At 43.5% G+C, this 27,552-nt stretch overlaps 1 protein-coding gene across 3 annotated transcripts in view; it reads right to left on the bottom strand.

The window, feature by feature from the left end:
• SYNPO2 (synaptopodin 2) overlaps positions 1-27,552 on the bottom strand; it is a 207,406-nt gene that overhangs the window by 29,537 nt on the left and 150,317 nt on the right. For 2 of the 3 annotated variants that reach the window (XM_021008279.2, XM_021008280.2), the window contains exons 2-4: positions 18,852-19,003; positions 6,318-7,087; positions 58-2,246 (exon numbers count right to left, since the gene is read on the bottom strand). In XM_021008279.2, coding sequence (XP_020863938.1) covers positions 58-2,246; positions 6,318-7,087; positions 18,852-19,003 — 3,111 coding nt within the window. Of the gene's footprint in view, positions 1-57; positions 2,247-4,944; positions 5,013-6,317; positions 7,088-18,851; positions 19,004-27,552 lie in introns of those variants that run through there. The other variant, XM_078148475.1, reaches the window with a different exon arrangement.

Below are 27,552 nucleotides of genomic sequence, written 5' to 3'. Positions count from 1 at the left end.
TCGGTCGCTGTGACATTACTCTTCTGCAATATGGTTTCCACAAGACGGTTTCCACACCTGAACTGTGACGCCGCTTCTCTTGGCCGAGAACTTGGGCCTTGGAGCCACAAAGTAAGTGGCGGGGGCCGACTCGGGCTTGGGAGAGGTAGGCAGGGCTACGTGCACCGGGGACACCGGGGACGCCAGGGACGGGCTAACTGGCGTGGCGGCAGCCTCAGAGTAGTAGGTGGGCTGGGCGCTGTAGGCTGGCACGGAGCACACGGAGGAAGCTCGGAAGGTGGGGGCTGAGCTAGCGTTGACCGGCTGGGAGGAAGGAGCAGGCTTCAAGACTGGCACCGGAGCGAGCTTGGCCAGGGGCTTGGGGACTGGGCCGTCCTTGGCATCCGGAGGTTGGAAAGTGAATAGAGACGCATCGAGCTGATACGGTTGGTGTTTCATGACATCTAAAGCATTGAGAGGCTTCTTCCCCCTCTTCTTGCCTGGCTTGGAGGGGGCCGCAGCTCCGGGCTGCTGCTTGATCGCCGCCGGAGGGTAGGATGGAGAGAGGATTGGATTGTAAGCCACGGGCGGCGGGGCTCGCACGTTGGAGGAATATTTCCAAGAAGCTGGTAGAGATGGAGTGGGAGACTGAGCGCGGGCCATGTGGGCCTGTACTTTTTCCGAGTCTACCACGTACTTCTCCATCCGAGACTGCCTCTTAGCAAAGAGCTGGGCCCCTTTGCCTCTCATTTCTGGCAGCTCGCTCGGTGGTCCCGCCCCAGAGACCGGCGTGGCGTTTCCTGCAGGCATCACTTTGGGTGTGTAGTTCACACTGGCCACTGCTGCTTGAGGGCCTTTAAAGGGACCGGCCACACTGGGAGCACTCGGGGGCTGGTAAGCGGTGGAAGCAGGCCGAGCTATTTTAATGGCAGATGCAACTATTCCCTGGGGCCGGTTTGAAACAGGGAACGCGGGAGGTTGGCTAGGAGCTGCTGTGGATGGAGACCAGACCGGGGAGACGGGAGTGACTGGCTGAGAGGGGGACGGTTTGGCAGAAGGTTTGGGAGCGACAGGAGGAGGGGTCTTCTGCTTCGAAGAGTGGCCCTGCATGAAGTTGCAAGCCTCTGCTCCCAGGCTGAGGTAGTCTTCTTCCGGTCCTGACTCGAAGCCGGCTCCAGGACCTCTCTTGCCCTCTGCGTTTTGCACGAGTGACAACAGTTCAGGGTTAGGACTGACCTTGGGGTGCTCTTTGAAGGTAAACATGGGCTTCGAGGCGCCCCTCCGCCTGGCCTCCTGCAATATGCCCGTTCTCTTGGCTGGCACAGCAATCCTTTCATCCCGGGAAGCGATCTGTTCGGTTGGCTCATAAAAAGCCTGCTGGGCCCACGGGGCTGGCTGGGGCCATGGAGGTGGCTGTGCTGGGGCAGCTACGGGGCTGGTCACCCCTCTGGACAATACTTCTGGAGGAGGGGTTACCGCAGAGTAAGGGGGCGGCGCAGGAAAGTCATACAGAGGACTTCCTAGGTTTCTGGTAGGGGAAAATGGCACCGCGGCCTGGTTCGCTGACCCTGGAAAGGGCTTGGCCGTCCTGTTGGAGGCTGCCAATCTGTGGGCCTCGGGCATGTCTGGGGCTCCACTCAAACCATTCTGTTGAGCTGTGTGGCTTCCTTCCAGGTAGCTTTTCGCCACGTTGCTCTGCATTCTCATGCTTTCTTCTTCTCTCGTCTGGTAGGAAGTGACTGTTCTCAGCCCATCTGCTTGGCCACCCTCGAATTCCCCGCGGGCCACTCCCTCTGCCTTCACCTCCCCTTGCTGAGCCGTGATCTGGTCCATTCTTTCCCTCCTCTTGGCAAACATGAGGACGCCCTTCCCCGAGCTGTCTGGCAGCATCTGCATCTTGTCTCCACTTTTCAACTTCTTCTCAACGTCTACCAGGCCAGAGTCCCAGTCCGAGGTCCACACTGGGGCTTCTTTGTCGTCGTCAGCGTCCGAGACGATCTCTTCATCTACCTCCGACTCGCTCGTGAACTTCACTTCCACAAGCCCGTCTTTTTCGCTTTCTTCCTCGGTGTCGGCTTCCCGCTGAAGTTCTCCAGTGCCGTAGCTGATCAGGGTATACTTCTTCGCCCTCCGGCGGCGCTTCTTAAACATCAAAACCCCCTTGGAGTTGGGGTTGAGGGCATTTGTGAGGAGGAGGGCAATGCTCTTACACTTGGACTTGGCTTCCTTCACCTGTTTCTCGGACAAGCTTTCGCTCCGCCGGAAGCCTGGAAGAAAGACGGAGAGATTACAGAAATGAACAAGGTCAAGGGAACCGAAGCCGCAGTTAGCCCCGAAGCCGGGGCTGCTCCTCAGTTAACGAGACGATGCTTCTCCTGTCTCGGGAAACTCCACCTGAACCATCAGCCCGGGAAAGGACAGAGTTTCGATGTGTCATTTATTTGTTACAAAAGGGAAGTCTCGTGCCAAGGGAGGAGTCTGCTCTACCAGTGTGGACACAAAAAAGGAAAAAGAAAAGAGCAGCCACAAAACATTAACAAAAAAAAAACCGCAGAGGGGAAGACAAAAAAATTCGTAATGGGCAAGGAATAGGGAGATTTTGTTACTACCTTGTTAAATCTCATAGAACTCTAAAAAAAAAACACCTGTGTACCCGTGATTCCTGTTTTCATATACAATTCCTTTTTGTTCTGAAATGTTTATGTGTGTATACATAAATGTATGCATATTTGCAACACGATATTATTGAAAATACTTGAGCACAATATTAGAGGAAATAACAGGAAATTCGTTTTGTAACAGTGACCTGATCAACACAAGCACCATAAACAATACAATTCCTGAGCATTAACAATAGCCAATACAGGGAAGATGGGCCATAATTACTTACGGATTGAAAGGACCAAGTTCTGGGGCCAGCAACTTGGTATAATCCTGGTTTCCTAGTCATAGTATTTGGAAAGAGACAGAAGCTGGTTCTCCATGCATGTAAGCAGAACTGGATATAAATGAAAGATTTGACTGGTTTCATTTACTTTGGTCAACCTAGACAGACCCATAGGAAACAGAAAATGAAAAAATACCTACTCAGGGGTGGAGGGTCTTTGGCCAGTGGCCACATGTGGCCCTCTGGGTCCTTTATCTGCCACCCTTGACTGCATCCAAACTTCACAGAACAAATCTCAGATCCTTCCTCATAGAGATATCAAAAATGTGGAGCCACAGGGAACCTTCAAAGTCATCTACTCCTAACATTCTCCTTAAATAAATGAGGAAATAGAAGGCCAGAGAAAAGAAGGGCCTTACTTAAGGTAATGCAGGTAGCAAATGAGTCAGGATTTGAACCCAGAACCTCCGGTGCCAAACCCATGACTCTGCTTCACCCATTTGCAAACTATCGTAGTAACTGACATGCATTATTTCCTTTGAACCTCACAACAGCCTCATGAGGTAGGTATGGAGGTATTATGCCAATTTTCCAGCTGGGGGGAACTGAAGGGTTAATTGACTTCCCAAAGGCTACACCTCAAGTCAGACTCAAAAACAGGATTTGAATCCTGGTCTTCCTGTTGCCAAGGCTAGTACCACCCTTTCACACACAAATATTGAAATTTTCTCACAGTATCTTTCCTAAATGTCTTTCAAGAGGAGGGTTCTCAAGAAGATTTCAGTATCAAAATTGCTCTCATGGAACCCCTAGAAAGAGCCCTGATCTATGGGACCAGGATTCAAATTCCAGCTTGGCTATTTATTACCTGTGTGACCTTGGGCTGGTCACTTAATATTTCCAGTCTCCATTTTCTCAATAGCAAAATGGATTAGATCAGGGATTCTCCACCTGCTTGATGTCACAGACCCCTTTGGCCATCAAGTGAAGCCTATGGGCCCCTTCTCAGAATAATGTTTTTAAATGCATAAAATGAAATGTACAAGATTGCGAAGGAGGCCAATTCTACTGAAATACAGTAATCAAAGTATTAAAAACAAAACAACTTCAGGGACCCCAGGTTAAGAACTTCTGGACTAAATAAGATCTGAAGTCTTGCCAGTTCAAGTCTCTGACCCTATAAGTCTCCATTCCTTTCCACCTCCAAATCTAAGAGCATAACCTATGTCAAAATTTCATTTTTATCATGACTAGTTCCAAAGTCACTTACAGAACTACTAACTCAACATCTATGAAGCAGATAGCATCAATGCATTTAAAAAATGTAGGACCCAAATGTTTACAGACCAATCTAATAATCATTCTTTTCTTTTTTTTTTTTTTACCAGATTTGTGATTTCACTGAGTCTGGTTATCAGGGCATTTCAGCACCTCAGTAAATTTAAAGTCTGGGAGAGTGGCACAAGGCACTGAATAATAAAGTAAGTTAATTAAACAGCTTACTCTGAATCACAGACCAAATATTTATCAAAGGAAGCACTTGAACCCAGGTTTTGCTGACTCTGAGAATGGCTCTCTAGTCACACTATACACTATTCCAAGATACCTCCTGATTAAAAAAAAATTTACATATCTACAGAAATTTTAACTCACATTTCAAGTACTCCTTCAACTCTTACAAAGGTAAATGTTAGCCATAATAAATTTCATAAGGCATACAAACTACTGTGATTTTAAAATTTGATTGGGATTGGAGGAGAATGGATCATATAACATCCACTAGATTTCAACATTTTAAAAACATAACCTACTTTTCCCAAAGTTTCTTTTGTTAGATATTAGCTATTGGCGTTAAAAAAAAAAGATTTGGCCAACAGTTTGATTTCTAACTCTATTTGCTTAGTTCTTTTTTAAGGATCTAGTAAATATTTGTCACAAATTAGAAACAAATTCAAGTGGCTTTGAATTTCACAAAAGAGGTAAGTCTGTTTCTTATTTCTGAAAAATCAAAGGAAAGATATACTTAGTTCTCACCAGCACTGGAAGGAACATTACGCCAGACAGACCTAAGAGCTTACCAGAAATAATTCTGTCATCATGACACAATGATTTTATGAAATCAAGTTGCTGAGATTCTCCAGTGTTCCCATTTTATGGAGGGACAGAGAAGCTGGGAAGGCTGAGCTCATGCAGAATTCCTGTCTCAGGTCCTCTGGAAACTGAGCCCCAAGTGCCCAGTTGTTACTGCCTTGGGTGCCAAAATTTAAAGTATGTGAACTCTTCTCTCTGACTCCCCTTTAATGCATTATAAATGGGCTGATTACATATAGATGCTTACAGCACAAGCCACAGCCGGCTCCACATGCCACCGAGGACACAGGTGGCTCTGCTAAAAATATGCCCTGGAAGGCATTAGAATTGGGTGCTGCTACTCCCAGCATCCCTGATTCCAGACTCTTTGAAGATAGCCCTCAAATTCCTCCCCAGGATTCTTGACAGAATCCACAAAGGAAACCTCAAGAGCAGTCACGGACTGCCCCACTCCCTTTCACGGGGAAAGCACAGAGGCTTGTCTTGCCTTTACTACTTTCCTTCCCGATAACCCCCTCCCTTCTACTACTGAGAAGCCTGGGATGTCATCATTTCTCCCTTTAAGCACCCCTGCCTCTTGGGCTGAGAGTCTGACCTCTGTGTCAAGGAGGTAGACCAAGCAGCCAGGGCACTGTGCAGCCTCATGCAGAATCCCTGAGCTGCTGGGATCAGGTATCCCACATGCTGGTGTCTGTCAAACAGACTTCTGCAAGCATCATCAAGCTGCAGACATTTCTCTCTCTCTCTCTCTCTCTCTCTCTCTCTCTCTCTCTCTCTCTCTCTCTCTCTCTCTGTCTCTCTCTCTCTCTCTCTCTCTCTCTCTCTCTCTCTCTCTCTCTCTCTCTCTCTCCCTCCCTCCTCTCTCTTTCTCTGTTTCTCTCTTGAAATCTGGATCTCCTTTTACTATCCTTACTGTAGCCTGACTCTGAAACATACCTCTCAGCAATAGCAGTAGCAGCAGAGCCAGTGGCTTTGGCTCTTTAAACTCAGTCTGTCAATTTCAAATGTGTTTCTGGGCTGTCTTAACAGTGACACAGTTCATTTTTTTAAAAATGAAAACAAAACCCAGCTGGGCAATACTTCTCTTTGGTAAGGGAACAGAGAAGCAAGTGCAACACTTTGCACACTGCTAATTGACTCTCAGCTCTGTTCCAAGGGGCTGACCCTGCCGGCCCCTGGTGCCTGCCTACAGAGAGAATGAAGAGGATTGCCAATGACCAAAGAGAGAGAAAGTGTACGGCCTGGGAGGAATCCTCCTGAAAAACACAACCGAGTGGGAGAGGGAAAGGAGGGGGGGAGGTGATGGGCCAGGTGCAACAGCCCCTTGCTAGGGGCCAAAGCAGGGGCAGGAGTTACTCACGGGCGTGCCGGGCTCTGTGCTTGTGGGGCCTCCGGTGATCCCTCTCTGAGATCTGCTGATCTTCTCCCTGCTCGGGGCCTTCCGAGGAGAGGGGAAAGGAGACCACAGAAGGAGGTGCTTCAGCCCGCCCTCCTTCCACTTGAAAATCACCACACCCCTTTCTTCCTGCCCAGTTGGACCCTTCTGCCTTCTCTGCGTCGTAGGAGTAGTTGATGACCACTTCAGCCTTGGAGAGGTGGGGGGCTCCTGCCTCTCTCCCCTGGGTAACATGCAACTCTTGGCCACTAGAGAGCTGAATTAGCTTGTCACTGGGCCCCTGACCAGAATCCTCTTTCTCATCAGAGAAGGCAGACGTTCCTTGGCCAAACCCTCCCTGCAGCTGGTCTGGGTGAGGGTCAGGGGAGGGGTGGCTTTCAGCTCCTTCCGGGATAATCCCCACCGAGGCCCCAGGGTCTTTGTGTCTGTCAGGCAAGAGGGACAACTGCAGCTCCACCACGGCTCCTGGCCTGCCCCCTTCTATCTCCCCCAAGACTATTGACTCTGCCCAGGGTCTTCTTGGGGGGTGCAGAGCTATCTGGGGGCTTGGCTTGGTCTCTCCTGAACAGTCAGGGCTCTTTTCATCTTTCTGGCCAGGAAATGCCCTCTGGCTCTGGGTGCAGTGGGGCCAAATTTGCAGGCTGGTTCTCTCCACATGGTCCTCATGGACAAGGTGGTCATGCTCTTTGTTTGCAGTTTCAGGGATGTAGGTCTCATTTATTCCACTGGATGGTCTGCACACAAAAGATAATTCCAGACAGTTATGTTCATGGGTGTTTCTTTGAGGGGCTAGGCAAAGAATTTCTGACACTTTTATGAGGTCTGATAAATGTAGTACAAGATCAGTCTGTTTCTGCCTAAATGTCTACAGCAGTGACTGGGAAGAATGAGGTTGGTGGTATGTCCCCTTTCCCTCCACCCCCTTGAGAGGCAGCACATTGTACTGAACAAAGCACTGGCCAGAAAGGCAAGGCAACTTGGGTTCAAATCCTACCTCAGACACTTACTGTCAGTGTGACCCTGGGTAAATCACTTTAAGCTCTCAAACTCAGTTTCTTCATCTGTAAAAAGAATGGGTTGGGCTCAATGACCTCTAAGATCCCTTCCAGCTCTGGATTGATGATTCTATGATCCCTTTCTAAGAACTTGGCCCTAAAGCAAAGGAGAAACCCTCCTTATCACTTTCATTTCCAATCTCCATCTTGACTTTGTCTCCAAGAGCTGAGGGATGCCAGAACCATCTCTTAGATCCATGTATTTGGCATGAGGCCACCAACCCATCTGGATGCTTAACAGAGTTTTTCGGTCCCCATCCATATGTTTGATGTCACATAAACAAAGCCCAGCTCTTCCCAGACAGGGCCAAGAGCTCCCAGATAAAAGTGATCTAATAGGCTTTTGGGAGATTTTATTTTTGGATGGAATGGAATCAAAGGCAACATCTCTGACCACAGGAAACATTTGGTCTTGGTAATGAGTACCCCTTTCCACACTGCTGGGATTTGGGAGGTCATGGGTTATTAATCATTGGAATTCGGTCGCCTCCTTTGCTGAAGACACCTGGCCAGCTCATTTGTGTTTTCTATCACATTTTCTCTTTGGGAGCTTCCCTAGAAGAGAAGCCATTTTGACAGCTCATGGTAAAGGGGCTGAGTTTCTTAGCCCAGACCTTTGCCTCTGAACTCAGGCCCTCTTCTTCTGCTTGGCTTCTATATGTTTTGTTCTCACTGGGTAAAGAAGTATAGGTTAAAAGATGTTTAAAACAAACAAACAAAAACCTCCTTTCTCAAGTTCTAATTATAAAAAAGCAACTGTATGAACTTGAATTTTCCAGTTGCTAATGAATTTCTTCTCTGCTCCTTTCCTATCTCAGTCAGTCATATAAAGAAGTATTAAAGGGAGTTTATTCCAATGTTATGAGACTAAGAACAGTGTTGTATAAATGCTGGCTGTTATTATTATTATGTGTTTTATGAACCTTATTTCTTTTGGCCTTCACAACAAGCCTGGGAGATAAGTATTTTATTATCCCCATTTTACAGATGAAGAAACTGAAGCAGACAGTGATTAAAAAAACTAGCAAAGTAGGTGGGCTCTTTCTCTGCCACTCGTAATGTTACAGAGTTGTCTTTAAGCCTGAGAAGTAATATGACCTGCCCCCCAGTCACACAACCAGCATATGTCAGAGGAGAGATTTGAACCCAGGTCTTTCTGGGTTCAAGGCCAACTCTCTCTCTGCCATGCTGACTGTTTCTCCATGATGTAGGAGAGCTCAACCTTTTGTGCATTATGGACCAATTAACTGGCAGTGTGATAAAGCCTCTGGACCCCTTTTCAGAATAAAGTTTTTAATTGCATAAAACAATCTGTATAGGATTATAGAGAAAATCAATTACATCAACATAGGATTATATAATTTTAAGGATAAGTTCATAGACTCCAAGTTAAGAACCCCTGCTCTGCAAAGTAATGGATAGGGTTGCTTCCTCACATAAGCCAATATAAAAAATGCTTCATAAATGCCTATTGCAAGAAATGCAAATTAAAATAATTCTGAGATACCACCTCACATCTAACAGGTTGGCTAACATGACAGAAAAGGAAAATAATAAATGTTGGAGGAGATGTGAGAAAACTGGGATATTAATACACCGTTGGTAGAGTTGTGAACTGATCCAAACATTCTAGAGAGCAATTTGGAACTATGCCCAAAGGGCTATCAAACTGTTCATACTTTTTGATCCAGCAATACCACTACTAGGTCTGTATTCCAAAGAGACTTTTATAAAGGGGGGGCAGGGGGAAAGGACCTATCTGTACAAAAATATTTATAGCAGCTCTTTCTGTGGTGGCAAAGAATTGGAAATTGAGAGGACGCCCATCAGTTGGGGAATGGCCAAACAAGTTGTGGTGTTTGAATGTAATGGAATGCTACTGCGCTATAAGAAATGATGGGCAGGCTGATTTCAGAAAAACCTGGAAAGACTTATGAATGGATGCAAAGTGAATTGAGCAGAACCAGGAAAACACAATAACAGATATACTATATGATGATCAACTGTGAATGACTTAGCTCTTCTCAGCAATGCAGTGATTCAAGACAATACCAAAGGAATTGTGATAAAACACGCCGTCCACCTCCAGAGAAAGGACTGATGGAATCTGAATGCAGATTGAGGCATACATTTTTTTACTTTCTGTATTTTTTATGTGTGTTTTCCCCCTTTAGGTCTCTGTCTTCTTTCACAACATGACTGATATGATCACATACTTTGCACAATTGAACACATATAACCTATATCAAATTGTTTATTTTTGGGGGGGGCAGATGGAGGAGGGAGGGAGAAAATTTGGAGCTCAATTTTTTAAAAATGAATGTTAAAATTGTCTTTACATGTAACTGGGGGAAAACAAAATATTTAAAATAAATGTCTATTGCATTGAACTTTAATCTCTGCAGTGCCAAATATCCACTATTTTTCTTTGTATAAGGCCTACAAAGCATGCTTAGTACACTACTGTAAAAGCAGCCTGTCAGGCCTACGGGGGTACTAAGGAAAAAGGGGTGCACTGAGAAAGGGCACAGGTGAAATCAGCTAGAGAAATGAAGACTCTGTACCACCTATGCTTCTGATCGCTGGTTGTAGCTCATTACATCAGATTAGATCTTTCTGGACTAAGAAACAATATGCTGCATTCATTATATTCCACTGGAGGCTACTGGCCAGGTCAGGAGGTTTGTAATTTAGCCAGCCTCAGGGTAGGCTCTGGATTGCATCTCTTGGAGTTATGAGAGCCCTCCGCTGAGTACATACAGATATGGTAGCTTGAATTCATAAACATTTCCTTGTAGGTTAGAATACTTGGGGACAAGCCAGAGAAATGTTAGCCTTTATTGGTAGCTGAGGCTAGGATTATAGCATACATGCATTAAAAAACCAAACATTTTTTCATTTTAGAGATAGTGAGAGAAGAGAAATTCATATGCCTTAGGTGGTTATTTTCACTTCCATCAACACACAAAATTAATTCTATAATGTTTCCTGCTTTTAAGTCTGGTAATTTATAAATATACTTAAAGTCTTATTGACCCATCGACCTCTTTGCAGCCTTATGTGGACAATTTTTCAGGAGAAAAGAGATCTATCTTCTAGTGAGAATCAGTTTGATATAGTGGTTGGCCATGGAGCCAGGAAGATCTGAGTTCAAGACCTGCCTCAGACACATTCGAGATTTGTGACCCTGGCCAAGTCACTTCAACTCTCAATTCTCTAGATAATTCTTTCCAACCATGATTTACAGAGAAGGTACTGACCTGCATTGGTTGAAGGAGTTAATTTATCAAGAATAACCCTATTTCAATGAAATCCCAAATCCAGTCCTTATCCTCTGATGAGAGATGACATGGGCATGAGGGAAAGAGAACTATTTAATCTCATAAAACACGATTAATTTCAGCCTTATTTTGATTTGACATACTAAGAGATAACCCTATCCAATTAATGGTTTCTTTAAAAAAAAACAGTGTACATAATTAAGAATAACAGGTGAAAATTAAAAATAATAGAAGGAAAATTAAGCTGTTCATTGGGATCCTTTCAGAGACTTGTACTACAACCTTTCACTAGTTAGAATATAAAAGTCAGCGTCTGCCTCAAACTTTCAGGAATAAGAGTCCATTGTGATCAAAACAAAATGCAGAAGTGAGCGTCCCAGATTACAGATGAGTTACAATGGAATTTAACTCACTAAATCCATGAAGGATTTAGCCCTCCAATTGCCTAAAAAGGAGAGAAACAAGAGGAGAGAGCTTCTCTTCTTGAAGGAAAACAAAGTGCCCAAAGATGGCCCTGAGAGTCTTAGCCCTGGTCATTTCAAGCAGTGATCACAGGCAATCAGCTCCTTACTGAGTCCCTACTAACCATCAGGCACTCACTGCACTTGAGGACCTTAAGTATTTGCCTAGCTGAGCCAAGTTTAAACAGAATATTGGTGAAAATCCTTCTGCGATGGCTCATTGGGGTGGGGATGTAACTGCATGCTTGAAGGCTGGGCCAGCAGAGTGCCATCTTTGGCAGATACCACCAAGCTGGAAAGGAAGCACTAGAAGAGGACCTCGGAGACCATGTAGTCCAATACCCTCACTTTACAGATGAGGAAACTGAGGCTTAGAGATCTCCAGCTGGAAGTGACCTTAAAGGTTATCTAGACCCTTTATTTTACAAAGGAGGAAATGGAGGTCCAGGGAAGTTAAATAACTTGGGTGTTATTGTTCAGTCATTCCAGTCATGTCCAATTCTTTATGACCCCATCTGGGGTTTTCTTGGCAAAGGTACTGGACTGGTTCGCCATTTCCTTCTCCAGTGGAAACTGAGGCAAACAAGGTAAAGTGACTTGCCCAGAGTCATATAACTAGTAAGTGTGAAAGGCCAGATTTGAACTCAGGAAGATGAGTCTTCCTCACTCCAGGCTCGGTGCTCTATCCACTGCACCACCTAGCTGCTCTAAGCAACTTTCCCAAGGTCATATGAGTAGTAAATATAAGAGGTAGGATCTGAACCTAAGACCTCTGACCTCAGAGCTAGTTCATTTCTTTTTCCACTCTACATACATGTGGTGCTGTCATCTAAGGCCTTTGTGTAGAGAGGCTGAGTACCAGATTGGCCATACGCTAATCATGTTTATAGCCACAGGGGATCTATTATCTGCAGTGGTGGAAGAGACCCAAGAGGGATAAAACTGAGGATGCTTGAAGTCCTGATAACCTCTAAAAACAACTGTGACCTTCACCCATTGCTATGATATGTAGTCTGAGCTGGGCAGGACATACCTGCTGAGATTTAAGTAAAACTCACAGACCAACAATACCTATGAAGATAAAGCAGAGCACTTGGATAGAATGCTGGGTATAGAGGAAGGAAAGCTTGGATTTGAGTTCCATTCCTGACATTTACTAGCTGGGTGACCCTGAGCAAATGCTGGTATCTCTCTGGGCTTCAGTTTCCTCCTCTGGAAAATCAGTTGGCCTCTACGTTTCCTTCCAACTCTTCATCTACGACTGTGTGATTCTAGGATTCCATGAGCCATGGCCATGGATAGCTTCTAGGTCTTGCCTAGTTGGGAGACCCACCAGATATTCCTGGTAGACATTCTCCAGGAAGCCAAGGCTCTGCAGCATGGGGGTGGGGGAGGGTTATATCCTACAAGTAGGCAGGCACATGGGAAATGTTCTATAGCTCAGAGGCAATGTTCCAGGGAATTGGCTTCCTAGAAATGTTTAGGGCCTGGAGATTGTTCACAATTAGAGAAAATGACCATCAGCTCTTTCTTGTCAAATGGGATTGGACTTTACTCCCTCCGCATGCTCTGTGATCCTGCTGCTCTGGCCTATTGGCTGTCCCTCACATCTGGCATTCCATGTCCCATCACCATGCCTTTGCATTGGCTGTCCACCATGCCTGGAATTCTCATTCTCCTCCCCATTGCTCTTAGAAGACCAGCTTGGTTCTAGATTCAGCTCCAGCACCACCTGCTCCAGAAGGGCTTCCCCAGTCCTCAAGGCTACTAGAAGCTTGCCCTCCAAGGTGACCATCCATCCATTTACACCTACATTGTTATTTACCTGCTGCCTCCCCTGTTAGAATGTGAGCTCCTCAAGGAGAGGGACCGTTTCCCATTTCTTTGTATCTCCAGCATGATGACGGCACATAGTGAGCATTTAACAATTGCTTATTCATTGACTAAATCTCATATTCCCCGTCTTCCTGCAGTCATTTTCCTTTTAGAAGTTAATGAGTGAAATGGTCAAATGGGAAAAAAAAATCTTTGCATCAAACTTCTCTGATAAGGGTTTGGTATCTAAGAGATATCAACTGTAGATATGTGCATATACATAGATGCAAACGTGTGTGTATGTATATGGCTAATAGCCATTCTCCAACACATGATTTCAAAGGCTATGAACAAATTCTTCTTTAAAGAAGAATTACAAAGTATTCACAACCACATGAAAGAATGCTCTAAATCACTAGTAATCAGAGAAACACAAATTGAAATAATCCTGAGGTTTCACCTCACACCTTACAAATTAGGGGGAAAAAATGGCCAAAAATGGCATTAGTCAGTGTTGGAAGGGTTGTGGAAAGACTTAAGGAACATTAATAGGGCAGCTAGGTAGCATGGTGAATAAAGCACGGGGCCTGGCATCAGGAGGACCTGAGTTCAAATCTGACCTCAGACATTGACTAGCTGTGTGACCCCAGGCAAGTCATTTAACCCTGTTTGCCTCAGTTTGCTCATCTGGAAAGTGAGCTGGAGAAGGAAATGAAAACTACCCCAGTACCTTTGCTAAGAAAACCCCAAATGAAGTCACAAGGAGTCAGACATGACTAATTAACCAAACCACAAAAGGCACACTAATTCATTGTTGGTGGAGCTATGAAATGGTACAACCATTTTGGAAAGCAATTTCGAATTCAGCAAATAAAGTGACTAAAATTCCCATACCCTTTGAACCAGAGACTCCATTATGGAACTCATACCCCAAAGAAGCTATCAATGAGAAGAAAGTCCCCACATATTCCAAAATGTTTATAGCATCACTTCTCATGATAGCCAAGAATTAGAAACAAAGTAGAATCCCATCATTTGGGGAACGTCTAAAGAAATTACGGTACATGAATGTAATGGAGTATTACTGTGCTGTAAGAAACAGTGTGTGTGGTGACTACAGAGAAGCATGGACAGATCTACATGACCTGATGCAGAGTGGGCCAGGCGGAGCCAAAGAAACAACATATACAGTAACCACAGCAAAGTGAATGGAAAGATCAACGACGCACCAAAACATAAAAGTGAATGTGAACAATAACGAAGATCCGGCAGGATTCAAGTGAAGAGACATGGAAAGTCATTCCCAGCCCAGACCTCTGTGGCGGTGAGAGCTCCTCCACCGTCAGGCACGTCTTTGGACTTTGCCCACTGTGTTAATCAATTACACTGACTTTTCTTTTCTAAAAATGCTATTTGTTATATGGGATGGCTCTCTGAAAGGTGGAGAGATACATAAGATAACTATAGTGATGTAACAAATGGAAAATATCAATGAAAACTTATTTTAAAAAGTTAGGGAGTGATGGCATGGACTAGAGAAGAAAGGGTTGTGACTAAACTCCTCTGAACAGAGCCCTCATTACACCGTCTGAAGAGGATAGAGAGGAGCAGCTGATTCAAACTTCCTGAAGTCAACAGTGGTTTGGATTGGATGACACAGTGAGGGTATTTTCCTTCTTATAGACCAACTGGTTCTCAGCTGGTCAGCAGTCGTGTTATGCACGGCCCAGGGTCCAGCCCTACAGTCCTAACATTCTTCAGCCTGCCTCTGGTTAGATGAAAACGCCACTGCGGTGATTCAAGCTGCCATTTTTGAAGATAAGAAGATGCAATTTTCCCCTCAAAAGAACAGGAAAGCCTCAAGGAGCAGGAGCCCAACTACCCAGAAACAGGTTGGGTAAACAAAGATTAAGAGGAAAATCAAGAGAGCCCTTAGTGGATAGGACACTGGACTTAAAGTCAGAAGGCCCCGGTGTAAGTCCTGCTGGCCTCAGGCACCTATGTGACCTATGCTGGGCAAGTGCCCAACATCTCTGGGCCTCGGTTTCCTTATTTGTAAAATGAAGTGGCTGAATCTACTTCTAAGGTTCCTTCTGGCTTGAAATGTCTCATCCTATGAATCTTATGAGAAGTTTGTTGTTGGTGGTGGTGGTGTTATCACTACTATCTCTTTTCAGTAAAAAGAGGCCAATGACCCCTATCATTCCCTCTCTTCTCCCCACAAATAGCTGCACTAAGGAATTCACTAGACAAACAAACAAATGAAAACACATGACTTCCAGCAGAAGTTCTGGAGTCACAAGGGATCTTTCCCAATGTCCAACAGCTCTGATGTTTGTAATCCTCTGTACAAAGAGAATTAACGTTCGGGATGAGGGCCCAAGGAACTGCAAAGCGGGGGTGCTCCAAGCCCAGGAAAGTGACCTGAGCAGGCTGGGCTTACTTAGGAAGCAGACAGATGAATCAAGAAAAGCTTCTCAAGGAGAGTGGGAACAAAGACTCTTCAGGCTAACCTGACATCATTTGAAAAATTCAGTCATCAGGTATTCACTAAGCACCTACTGTGTGTTTATATACAGCTGTCATTTACATAGTGTTTAAAGCTAACAAAGTACTTTAGAAATATTGTCTTACCTTATTCTCAAAACAACCCTAGGAGGTAGGCATTATTAGTATCTCCATTTTGCAAGTAGGAAATGGAGGCAGACAGGAGTAAAGTGACTTATCCAGGGTCACACAGCTATTATGTAGCTAAGGCTGGATTTGAATTCAGGTCTTCCTGAGCCTATATCTACTGTACCTACCACCTAGCTACCTCTATAAGCCCAGGTCTGTGCTAGGTGCTAGAGAACCAAAGCCAAAAAGCCAAAACAACCCTCCAAACACACCAACCCTATGCCTGTTCTCATGAAGCTTACGGTTTTGAGGGCGATCCAGACATGGGGAATACATGCTCATGGATAAGTCTATGAGAACAAAGACAAAGCAGTTAGACACCAGATTATTGGTGGAGGGGGACTGGCAGTTGGGGAGATCAGGAAAGGCTTCACGCAGAAGGTGGTCTTAAGATGCATCTTGCAGGAGGCCAGAGACTCTGTGAAATGGAGGTAAGCAGGGAGGGCCTTCCAGGCATGGAAGATGACCAGTGCAAAGGCATAGAGATGGAGTGGTGTTTCCCTTCGTCAGCAAAAAAGTGGAGTAATATACAATGAGGCTGGAAGGAGAGGTTGAGGCCACAATCTTAAAAAATTATCCTTTTAAATACATTATTTAAATATATTATTATTGATATCTTTTCTTTTAACATTACCTACATTTTCCACTATCAGCTAGGTGGATAGAGCGCTGGGTGTAGAGTCAGGAAGACTCATCTCCCTGAGTTCAAATCTAGCCTCAGACACTTACTAGCTACATGATCTTGGGCAAGTCACTTAACCCTGCTTGCCTCAGTTTCCTCCTCTGTCAAATGAGTTGGAGAAGGAAATGGTAAACTGTTCCAGTAGCTTTGCCAAGAAAACCCCAAACGGGGTCATGAAGAGTCAGACATGGCTGAAATGACTGAACAGCAACAGGGAATTTGTTGAGCTGGGTAGTGACATGCTTAGAGCTGTATTTAAAGAAAATCACTTGGACAGCAGGCAAATTCAAGAGGGAAAAAGATATAAGGTGGGGAGAGCCATTAGGGGCCATTACAGTAGCATAATCTGCAAACATCTGTAATATGAAAATAAAACATATCATTTAACATTTTGTTTATTTGTTTGTTTTTTGTCTTTTTGGCAAGGCAATTGGTGTTAAGTGGCTTGCCCAGGGTCATGAAACTAGTAAGTGTCAAGTGCATTTAACATTTTTAATTAAAAAAACAAACAAACAAACAAAAAAGAAATGTTTCCAAGAGGTATTTACAATTGAAAGGGCAGGACTGAAGCTCAAAGGAGAGAGCAGAACTGGATGGAGAGAACTGCAAGTCATCTGCATTGAAATAACAATTAAACTCATGGGAATGGATGAGGTTAAGAAGAGATGGAAGCGTAGAGAAAGAGAGAGAGAAGAGTGATCAGGATGGCACTGTGAAGCCCTCCCACCATTAGGGGATGTGATGTGGATAATTCAAAGGAGCTTAAGAAGGGGCAGTCAGATAGGTGGATGAGAACCAGAAGTGTTAGAAAAACAGGGTTAAATATACCGAGGTGGAGAAGGATGAGGTCTACAAAAAGTCCATTAGGTTGGGCAATTAAAAGATTATTGGCATAACTTTGGAGAGAGTGGTTTGAGGTGAGTGATGAGAGCAGAGGCCTGAGCAGAAAGAGCTGAACAGTAAGAAAGATTGGAGGTGACCAGTGTGGATAGGTTTTCCTAGGAGTTTGGCTGAGTAAGGGAGAAGCAATACAGGAGAAAGCTGGAGGAGAGAGGAATGTCTAGCGAATGTTTTTTTCAAGATGAGAGAGACTTGGGAATATTTGAAGATGGTAGAGAAGGAGCCAGCTGATGGGAAGAGATTGAAAACTAGGAGAGAAGAGGGGATGGAATCAAAGACAATGAAGAAGCCTTGGCCTTGGTGTGGAGAAGGACAACTTCACTATCAGAAACGAGAGGGAAGAAGGAGATGAAGACTGGAGAAGAAAAGGGGAGTTTTTCAATTAACCAGAGTGTTCAATCTATTCCAATCTAATTCTACCCAAGTCCCTGCTGGATCACTGCTTTATCATGATTGAAGGGCTCATGTAGCTTAATGAAACTTTGAGCTATACCATGCAGGGTTACCCAAGTGGACAGGTCACAGTGGAGAGTTCTGACAAAAGGTGATCCCTTGGAGAAGGAAATGGCAAACCAGTCCAGTATCTTTGCCAAGAAAACTCCATGGACAGTATTAAAATGATAAAAGAGATGACACTGGAAGATGAGCCCTCCATGTCCAATACACTACTGGCTTAGAGTGGAGAACAGCTCCAAGTAGCTCTATACTAATTCTATTGGAGAAATATTTATTAAGCTCCTACTATGTGCTGGGCAGTATGTCAGGTGCTGATGATACAAAAGGTAAAATCAAAATTACTTCTGCAGTCAAGGGGGGGGTTCTATTTTTCATTTGGGGGCCCACAGACTAACCCTCTCCACCAAGAGATGCATAGGGAGATTTCAGGGAGTCTGTCAACTTGAGTGGGAAAAAATGCATCTTAATTTTCACTAACCTCTCATTGAAATTCAGCATTTCCTTCAATTATATATATTTTTTAAAAAAATGGTTTTGAGAGGGGGTTCACAGGATTCATCAGAAGCCAAAAAGGGGTACATGCTGCACAAAGACATTAAGAACCCCAGACTAAGGGGAACACAACAGGCACACAGACATGTCAATAACAATAACAGTAGCTGGCATTTCTGAAGGAGTGAGTGAGAAGAGAAGGATTGGAGGTGGCCAGGGTGGATAGGTTTTCCACCTAAGGTTTACAAAGTTTACCAAAGGTTTTCTGTGATAACACCAGGTGGAGAGGGAGAGGGTCAGGAAGGGCTTTCATGGAAGATATGTCCCCTGACAAGAGTCTGGAGGGAATATAGGCTGCTAAGAGGCACAGGGGAGAGGGCAGTGTTTCCCAGGCATGGAGCACGCCTGTGGAGAGGCCAGCTAAAAGGTCAAATGCACAGACCGTGAGCTGGTCAGTTTAGGTGAAATGTTAACTGAGCGAAGGGGAGTGCTGCGAAATATCTGGACACAGGCAAGTGCTCCCCTTCCTGGTGGTTTTTGTTGGCTGACTTTGCATGGTTCTGTAGTTCCAAATCACCCTAACCCACGCCCAGACGCCCAGCTCATAAACGATCTGAAGCTCACTTGAGCAGGACACCCTCTTCTCTGCCTAACTGGGCAGCAAGCAAAGGCTTCCTTACCTTTTGATAAGCATCTGGAGAGAATCAGTGATGTTTTCCATAAGTTTGATGACTTCTGAGTATGTAAGATCTGTGCACGGGGTGCCATTGATAGAGACCACTTCATCCCCTTCACGTAGACCAGAGCCTGAGGCTTTGCTCTTGCCACGAATCTGAGTGGGTTAAAAAAAAGGAGAACATATTTCACAATCCAGTCATTTAAAAAATGCTACCTTTCTATAGGAAGAGATACAGAGGTTATATGTCTATACAAGTGTGGAAGAGTGGAAAGTCAGGTGGTAAACAAACATTTATCAAGCACTTACTGTATACCAGGCACTATGCTAAGTGCTAGGGTATAAGGGCAAAAAATGTCCCTGCCCTCAAGTAGCTTACATTCTAATGGGGAGGACAACATGCAAACAACTAGGTAGGTAGGTACATGAAGGGTAGATGGAAGGCAATTTGAGAGGGGAGAGCACGGGTAGCTGGGGAATTGAGAAAGGCCTCTTGCACAACATGAGGAACCCATGGGGGGGGGGAATTAAGAGGCAAAGGAAAGAACATTCCAGGCATTGGGCAGGGGGATGGGAGATGGGATGCTCATCCAAGGAACAGCCAGGAGGTCCATGTAGCTGGATCACAGAGCATAGGGAAGGGAGTAAAGTATTAGAAGACTGGAAAAGTAGGAAGGGATAAGCTAGAAGAACTTTAAATGTCTAACCAAGATTTTTATATTGCATCTAGAGGGGAACAGGAAGGCACTGGAGCTCACTGAGCAGGCAGGTGACATGGTCAGACCTATGCTTCAGAAAGACCACTTTGGCAATTTAGGGAAGGCTGGGCTGGCATGGCAGAAGACTTGGGCCAGGAAGACTTCCATGAAAACAAGGCTATTGCATTTAAGCAGGTGAGAGATGATGAGGGTGTGAGCCAGGCTCAAACAGAGATAATGTACACAGAGTACTTTGCAAACCTCCAACATATAGAAATTGATAACTGTTATTATTCTGCTACAAGGTCTGGGGGGTCCTTGAGACTTGAACCAAGGGTGGCTAGGGGCTCTCTCACTATATCCTTATTATATTATGGCTATCAATTTTAGACATTATTGTTCTGCCCTTTCCAGTCCCAAGAACCTTCTCCTTAACAGAGAAAACAGGAGGAATTTGAGAGTTGACTATTCTGCCTTCTTCCCTTTGTCCCATTCACCCCAGGTCACATAAGCACTTTCTCTGACTGCCCTCTTTCCCCCAGTATAGCTACAGAAAAGACTTCTGTGTCCTTGGCACACCTCACTGGTCTTCTTGAGTTCTCACATGCAACACACCTGGCCCTATTTAAAGCACTGTGCCACAGTTTGGTATTCGGCTACATGCCTTTGTTTCCAGCCTTCACACATGTCTTTGTAAACTCTCGTTTCATTTCCTGTCCACCCATACCATCTCTCTACAGCCACACACCTTTTTCTCTTTGTTGAAATTGTTTCTCTTTTTGCCTTCTGAAGTCCATCCTCAGAAGCATTCCATCCTTCCTTAGCAGCCTTCCCCTCTAGATGTCAGGCCATGAGTTCCCCCCAGCCTTCTCTTAACCCTTTGAAACCTTCTCTCCCATAATGTAGGATACAGGTGACAATGCCTCACTTTCTTCTCCTCTGTTATGAATTCAAGGATGAAACAGCCACTTTGCACAAGGCTCCTAATTTTCCACATCAGTAATAAGTTCCTCTTTGTCAGGGAATCAGGGCTAGATCCCAAGAGGCCACCATCTTTTTTACCTCGTGGAGGAGGGAATTTTAATCTTGACAATGCAATAAATGATCACCTGTCCTATTTTTGGCACAGGGAGTTTCAGCATTTGTGGGATAACTGAGGTTCTCCCAACCCCCCACCCCCAGACTCATTATTGCATCATACTTCCTTGTCAGGTTTGGGGTCTTTGCTTAACTCCTCACTGACTCCTTCAGTCCCAGCGGTAGTTAGCATGGTTCCATGACACTTCTGTTTTTCTTTCTGTTGAGTTTCACCAAAATGCTTTAAATTCCCCTCATATAACCTTAATATATACAACTCTATGCCTCCCTTTTATGGTCTTTTTCTTTTAAATTAGACATAATCTCCCGAAGTCATTTTCCAATCGTTGGACCCTGTTTACCCCGATGTGTTAAAATATGCCTCTTTGCATTTGGGTCTCTGGTTCCCTTTGCTTGTTACCCATAAATCCTTTATGCTCTTTCAATGATTAGATTTTACCTCCAGAGAATTATTGAGTGTCTTTCCTGATGTATATAGGCCCTTTTCTTCCTCCCTTCTTTTTAGCTTAAGAACATTTTGTAGAGATTTGTAAGATTCCTGGTTTTGTTTTGCTTTTGTCAGCCTTTGTAAGTGCATTCCTTCACTACCCAAGGGCCCATCATTGCTATATTTTAAGCTATGGTCCCAAGAGACCAAATCTTCCCGACATCATCTTTTTAGCCAGCTGTTCACTTCCAAAATCTGCCTTTCTCTTCTAAAATTCTTGCTTCTGGTTGGCCATAGAAATGAAAACACTAGTTTTGTGTCTAAAATTGTTGAAGTCTTGCCCAAGTTTTAAGAATGTTTTCTAGCTTCTTTCTGGCCATGTTGTTTGTTCCTAAGTGGTTCACTGGAACTGGATAATGGCCATCAGGTTTGACAAGTCTTGGGAGGTGCTCTTTCACATTCTGGATACACGCCCTGGAGCCACAGCAGACCTTTGTTTATCTTTTATTTATCTTTTGTTTATCTTTTATTCATTAGCTTTATCCAAAAGCAGAACCTTTTTTTTTTATCAAGGTACTGAGTTATTAAATTTTTAAGCATACACTCATTTATGTATATTTATGTGAAATTATATACATGTCCTATTGTTTAATGATTGTGTAAATTATAAAATATACACACTATAGTAATGTCAAGATGAAATAAAGATGACGCAAACAATATTTAAAATAATTTTTAGCTTACTAATAGTACAAACATTATTATTCTCAGGATTTTGTTTTAAACAATCAGTATGGTTCTACTGCAGGATTTATTGATGTAATTAAGAGGAGAGGTAAAAAAAAAACACAACAAAAGCCATACCAGAGTTCTAAAGATGACTTCAATTGTCACCCAAAAGTGCTTTTTTACCACTGAAAATATATATTATTCATGCAATATTTGTGAGATGTAAAATGGCAGTGCTCAAACTCCCTAAGATCCTCCACATAGCTTTTGTTTGTGTGGATTTCATCTATCAATATTTACCATGTTAGAAATAAAACCTCTTTTCATACTATTATTACTTCATACATCATGTTATCTTAAGAGCAGCCAGGTGCTACAGTAGAGTGTTGGGCCTGGAGTCAGGAAGATTTGAGTTCAAATCCAGACTCAAATACTCATCAGCTGTGTGACCCTGGGCAAGTCACTTGATCTCTGTTTGCCTCAGTTTCTCTCTATATAAGATAGGGATAATAACAGCACCTACCTCCCAGAGTTGTTGTGAGGATTAAATAAGATAATATTTGTAAAGCACTTAGCATAATGCCTGGCACATAGTAGGTACTAAAAAAATTAGCCATCGTCATGGTGAAAATAGTTTTGACATTGAAAGAGTCTGAGGGACCCCTTGGTGACTCCAGACCATACTTTGGGATCCATCTTACTACCTACTAGAGCCAGAATGGTGATTAAAAGGCAAAAGAAAAATAAAGAAAAAGATAGAAAGGGTCATAACAATATCTTTGGAGACTGAGTTGGGCTGGGTGAAGTTTGGGTGAAAGGACAAGAAATCCTGGTCAGGATGGGATCAGTGGCCAGAGAGACAGAAGAGGAGGCAGTTAATACTTACATGATTAACAAAAATATTTTTAGTGAGAACATAATGGAATATGCTTCATTATTTTGAAAAATCTCAGTTTAACCTTCTGTGATGGAACAATTTCAAGGTTGCTTCAGTTTATAAAAGTTCAGTTTATAAAAGACAAGTGAGATGGCTTATGATAGTAAGGGTCAGACAACCCAATTTTTGTAAAAGTGGGTCTCCATGATGCTGAACAGAAATGAAGACTTTCAAAACTATTTTTAAATGTAGAAATTTTCTTTGAAGGCATCAACACCATTGAATAGTTAATCTTTGACTGAAGTCCTTGGCTATTACCCAGTTCTTCTGCATCATGTCATCCTATCTTGTCCTGATGGGAGTTCAGTCTCATAAACCGTTGTTTTCCCAGGCCCAGTTTGAACATGAGGAGTAGCTGCACAAACTACATAGAGGAAGCCATTCCTGTTTGTCTGAATTAGTTCTTATTTTATTCATCCTTAAGAACGAGGAAAGCTTTTCCACCAGAGGCTGGAGGATTGTCAGGCATATGATCCAGAGTTTTACCAATTCACACTTCAATGTGTGGGACTTAAAACCCTATATCTATAGATAACAATATAGCATTTCAATGACACGTTAAGGTTTACAGAGTGCTTTACATGTCATCTCATTTGAGATTCACAATAACCCTGTGAGGTAGGCTGAATATTTTCTGTCTTACAGAGGAGGAAACTGAGGCCAAGAAAGGTTAAGTGACTTGCCCTGAGTCACACAGTTGATAACAGTCTGAGGCAGGATTAGAACTCAGGTCTTCCTGTCCCCAAGTCCAGCATTCCAGCCAGTCCAAGGCAGATAGGTAGAGTTGAGTGCTGGACTTGGAGAGAGGAAGGATCAAGATAGGAGAAACTGATGCAAATGAAGTGACTTGCCCAGGGTCATACAAGTGTCTGAGGCTGTATATGGACTTCGGTCTTCTTGACTCTAGGCAAAGTACTCTATCCACTGCAGCACCGCCTAGGGGCCTCTTAATAGCACACATTTAGTAAATGCTTATTGCATTGAATTGGATTAGATTTCCAGGGGAAAGAATGCTGAAGCTTGGAGTCCAAAGGCACAAAACTTGGGTATGGCTAATGGCTTTCCTCTTCCTTAGCTATGTGATTGTGAGCAAGTCATGGAAACTCTCAGAGGCTCAGTAATTGTAAAATCTATAAAACAAAGATAATACCCACACTACCAACTTCCTAGGGTATTGGTGAGGAGCCAATTTGATTGCAATAGAATCTTATTTTCTTGACAGGTAGGATTTACCTGCCAAGAGCACAGGATTAAGAATTAAAGGACCTGGATCCAAATTCTAACTCACTCTTGGTATTGCTACCTCCAGTAGCCAGAACGGTACCTGGAACACAATTACCACTTAGGGAATGCCAACTGATGGATTGATTAACCTTTGGTAAATGAATTCACATCTCTGGGACTCAGTTTCCTCATCTGTGAAAATAGGGATTTAAACTAAATGATAGTCTCTTCCTATTCTAAATAAATATTTTGATTCTGCCTATCTCACATATCATACACACACAGAGATGAGATAGAGATAGAGATAGAGATAGAGATAGAGATAGAGATAGAGATAGAGATAGAGATAGAGATAGAGATAGAGATAGAGATGATAGAGATAGAGATAGAGATAGAGACAGAGACAGAGACAGACAGAGACAGAGACAGAGATAGAGATAGAGATAGAGATAGAGATAGAGATGATAGAGATAGAGATAGAGATAGAGACAGAGACAGACAGAGACAGAGACAGAGACAGAGACAGAGACAGAGATAGAGATAGAGATAGAGATAGAGATAGAGATAGAGATAGAGATAGAGATAGAGATAGAGATAGAGATAGAGATAAATAATGTCCATATTTATCTGGTTGCATGCTGCCTGCCCCTAGTAGAATAGAAGCTTCTTGGTGGCTGGGAGTGTTTTTTTTTTCTGTCTTTATATCCCCAGCACTTAGCAGAGCCCAACCTGGCACATAGGTACTTAATAAATGTTAGCTAGATTGGATTGGTACAGTGGAAAGAACACCTTGGTTTGACCTCTGACACTGTGTGACCTTGATCAAGTCACTTCATTTCCCTGAGCCTCATCTTTTAAAGGAAGGGGGTTGGATCAGATGGCCTCTGAGTCCCTTTCAGGACTAAATCTATGATCCTATAAATGGAAAAAAGGAAACCAAATCAAAAATAAAAGAAAAACAAACAAACAATAAACCCTAAACTTTACCAAGATTAAAGAAAAATCCTTAAGGCAAAACTACTGAAAGGGAGTAAAATGACTTAGAAGCAGATTACATCCTGCTCCTTCAGATAAAACTTTTTCCTCCCCTCTTCCCCACTCCTCTCCAACTCTATTCAAGCATGGAGCCTAGATATGAAGAAACTTGAACAGGACTAGGCTTTCCACAACCTGTATCTAAATTTGTCATTGTTTTGCAAAGCCATTGACATAGGGGATACTGTCTAGTGGAGGTCTGGAACTGGGTGTCCAAAGCCTTCAGCTGAATTAATGCCAAGTGGCCCATTTTTATGCTGGGTTCTGGTTAAAGGGTCGAACCACCATCTGACCTAAACATGGAGCCCACAATTTTGGTATTTTTCCTCTTAGAGGACAAGCACCAATTAAAGAAATCATTTCTAGGAGTCCCAGAATAAAATATTTAACTAAAATGAACTTAGAGACTTGACTTCCCAAAAGAACTATGGTTCATTCCTTTGGTCTCACACTTTGGAATACCTAGAGCTGAATATGTTTCCACAAGCAGAGATGATACTGTCATAATAAGGGCATGAAATCATGCTAGCAGCCTCCACTGTTGTTGTTAGAGGGGAACATTGACAAATATGGAGTGGTATGTATGCTCTGCTGATCTCTTTCCCAAGAATGTAAACCTCCAAGCACTTTCAGAAAAAAAAGAGAGGGAGAGAGAGGGAGAGAGATTTCCCTGAGACTTGCAAGGATGTTTTCCTGCATACACAGAGGACACTTTTCTTTCCTCATTATTGACTTGTTTTAAATATAGAAGAATCTCCATGGAAGCCTTTGAATTCCATCAGTAGACCTTTTTGTCAATATTGAGAGAGAACTGGAGATAATTAGAAAGTTCTCTTTCAAGCTCATAAAAGCATAAGCAAAATTCAGCCAAATGGGCTAAGTGTCACATAGTTCCACTGCAGAAAACAAGAGATTGTTGTTTTCTCTGAAACAAGGCCAAAGGAAATTGAGGAGTCTGGGTAAGGACTTCTGGATGCAAAGGGCATAGTCATCTGTTCAATTGGGTATTCCTTAATAATTTTGCAAGAGTAACATGCCAATACTCAATCTCTGGGCTTAATCGTGTCGGCATTCCCTTCAGGAATATGCATTGCGGCCCACCTTGTGCACCTCTCCATGTCCTTCCATATGATCACCAGAGTGGTGCCATTCATTGTACTAGAGGCTTTCCTTTCATTCTGATGGCCTTGCATGAATACCAATGAAACATACAAGCTATCCATTAGTTTAACCCTTTGCACTCACTGCATGACTGGCCCCTCTTTTACCCCAGGTTTAGTTATTTCTTTATACCATTTTCCTGTAATTTTGCGATCTTTAGTAGACTCCCAGGACCTACCCTGTGCCCATTTATTGATCATGACAATGAAGAGTAAGGATGATAGCATTGTAGCTCTAGAGCTGAAATGGGCATCAGATGTCATCAGACAGATGAGGAAACTGAGACTCAGAAACAAAGAGGTTTGCCCAAAGTACATTGTCCAGGGCAAAATTTGAATCCAGTGACTTCAGAGCCAATGTTCTCTCTGCCGTACTATGCTGAGGTCTCAGACAAATTAACAAACTGTTTTCAGCTTTTATGAATGAAAAAAACCAGGCCATGGAAAGATTAAGTGATTTTTCTCAGACGAGCTCAGAAACCATCATGGCCACTCATCACGTCATTTGATACAGGTGACCTTAAGTTGCAGGACACTGAACGAGATGGACAGCTCCCTGGCTGGGCATAGCAATAAGCAGCAATGACTAACCACTGGATTCTACAAGATGTTTTGTTTTCCCACATGTTCCAGTTCTAAAGTATGGAGGGCACAACGTACTTTTCTTCAAGGTGGCCGTGATCTCTTAGGTCTTGTCATAGAAAGTACAGTCTGGCTCCCTCATGAAGGATTCCAGGGTAGAGGGTGAAAAGTTTCTCTTGGCTCTAAAGTGAAGCCACAAATTGTTTTTCAGCCTTTGTGAGCCACACTTGCATTCAAAGGGCAAGGGATATAATTCAGTGGGTAGCACAGACAACAGACTTGCACCTTGGGTTTAGTTTGTCTTTCTGCCTTTTCCCCATAAAATCATTGGTGTTAGAGAAGAAAGGGGACTTAGGATTCAAAATCTGTGGAATCCCAGCCCTCAGAGATATTTGATAGTTATCAGGCAAATAGCCATTTCGAGGCTTACCATTTAGGCTTCAGAGATTAAAATTAGGAAGTATATGGGGTGAGGTCAGTACTAGAAGGATGCAAGTGCTTGGACTAGTAGGAGGAATCAAAAGAAAAGATTCAACCCGAAGGCAGCCAGGTGGCACAGCGGATAAAGCACTGAGCCTGAAGTCAGGAAGACCTGAGTTCAAATCTGACCTTAGACACTTACTAGCTGTATGACCCTGGGCAAGTCACATCACTCAGTTTCCTCATCTGTAAAATGAGTCAGAGAAGAAAATGGCGAACCAATCCAGTATCTTTGCCAAGAAGATACCAAATGGGGTCATGAAGAGTCAGACACAACTGAAAATGACTGAATACAATAAAAAAAGAGGGCAGCTCGCCTCTTGAAGCCGGGCCTC

Source organism: Phascolarctos cinereus, unplaced genomic scaffold, assembly GCF_003287225.1.
Source record: "Phascolarctos cinereus isolate Bilbo 61053 unplaced genomic scaffold, phaCin_HiC Scaffold_9;HRSCAF=440, whole genome shotgun sequence".
NCBI classification, from domain to species: Eukaryota; Metazoa; Chordata; class Mammalia; order Diprotodontia; family Phascolarctidae; genus Phascolarctos; species Phascolarctos cinereus.
Note: the sequence above shows the minus strand (reverse complement) of the source record. Positions and strands in the feature narration are given on the sequence as shown.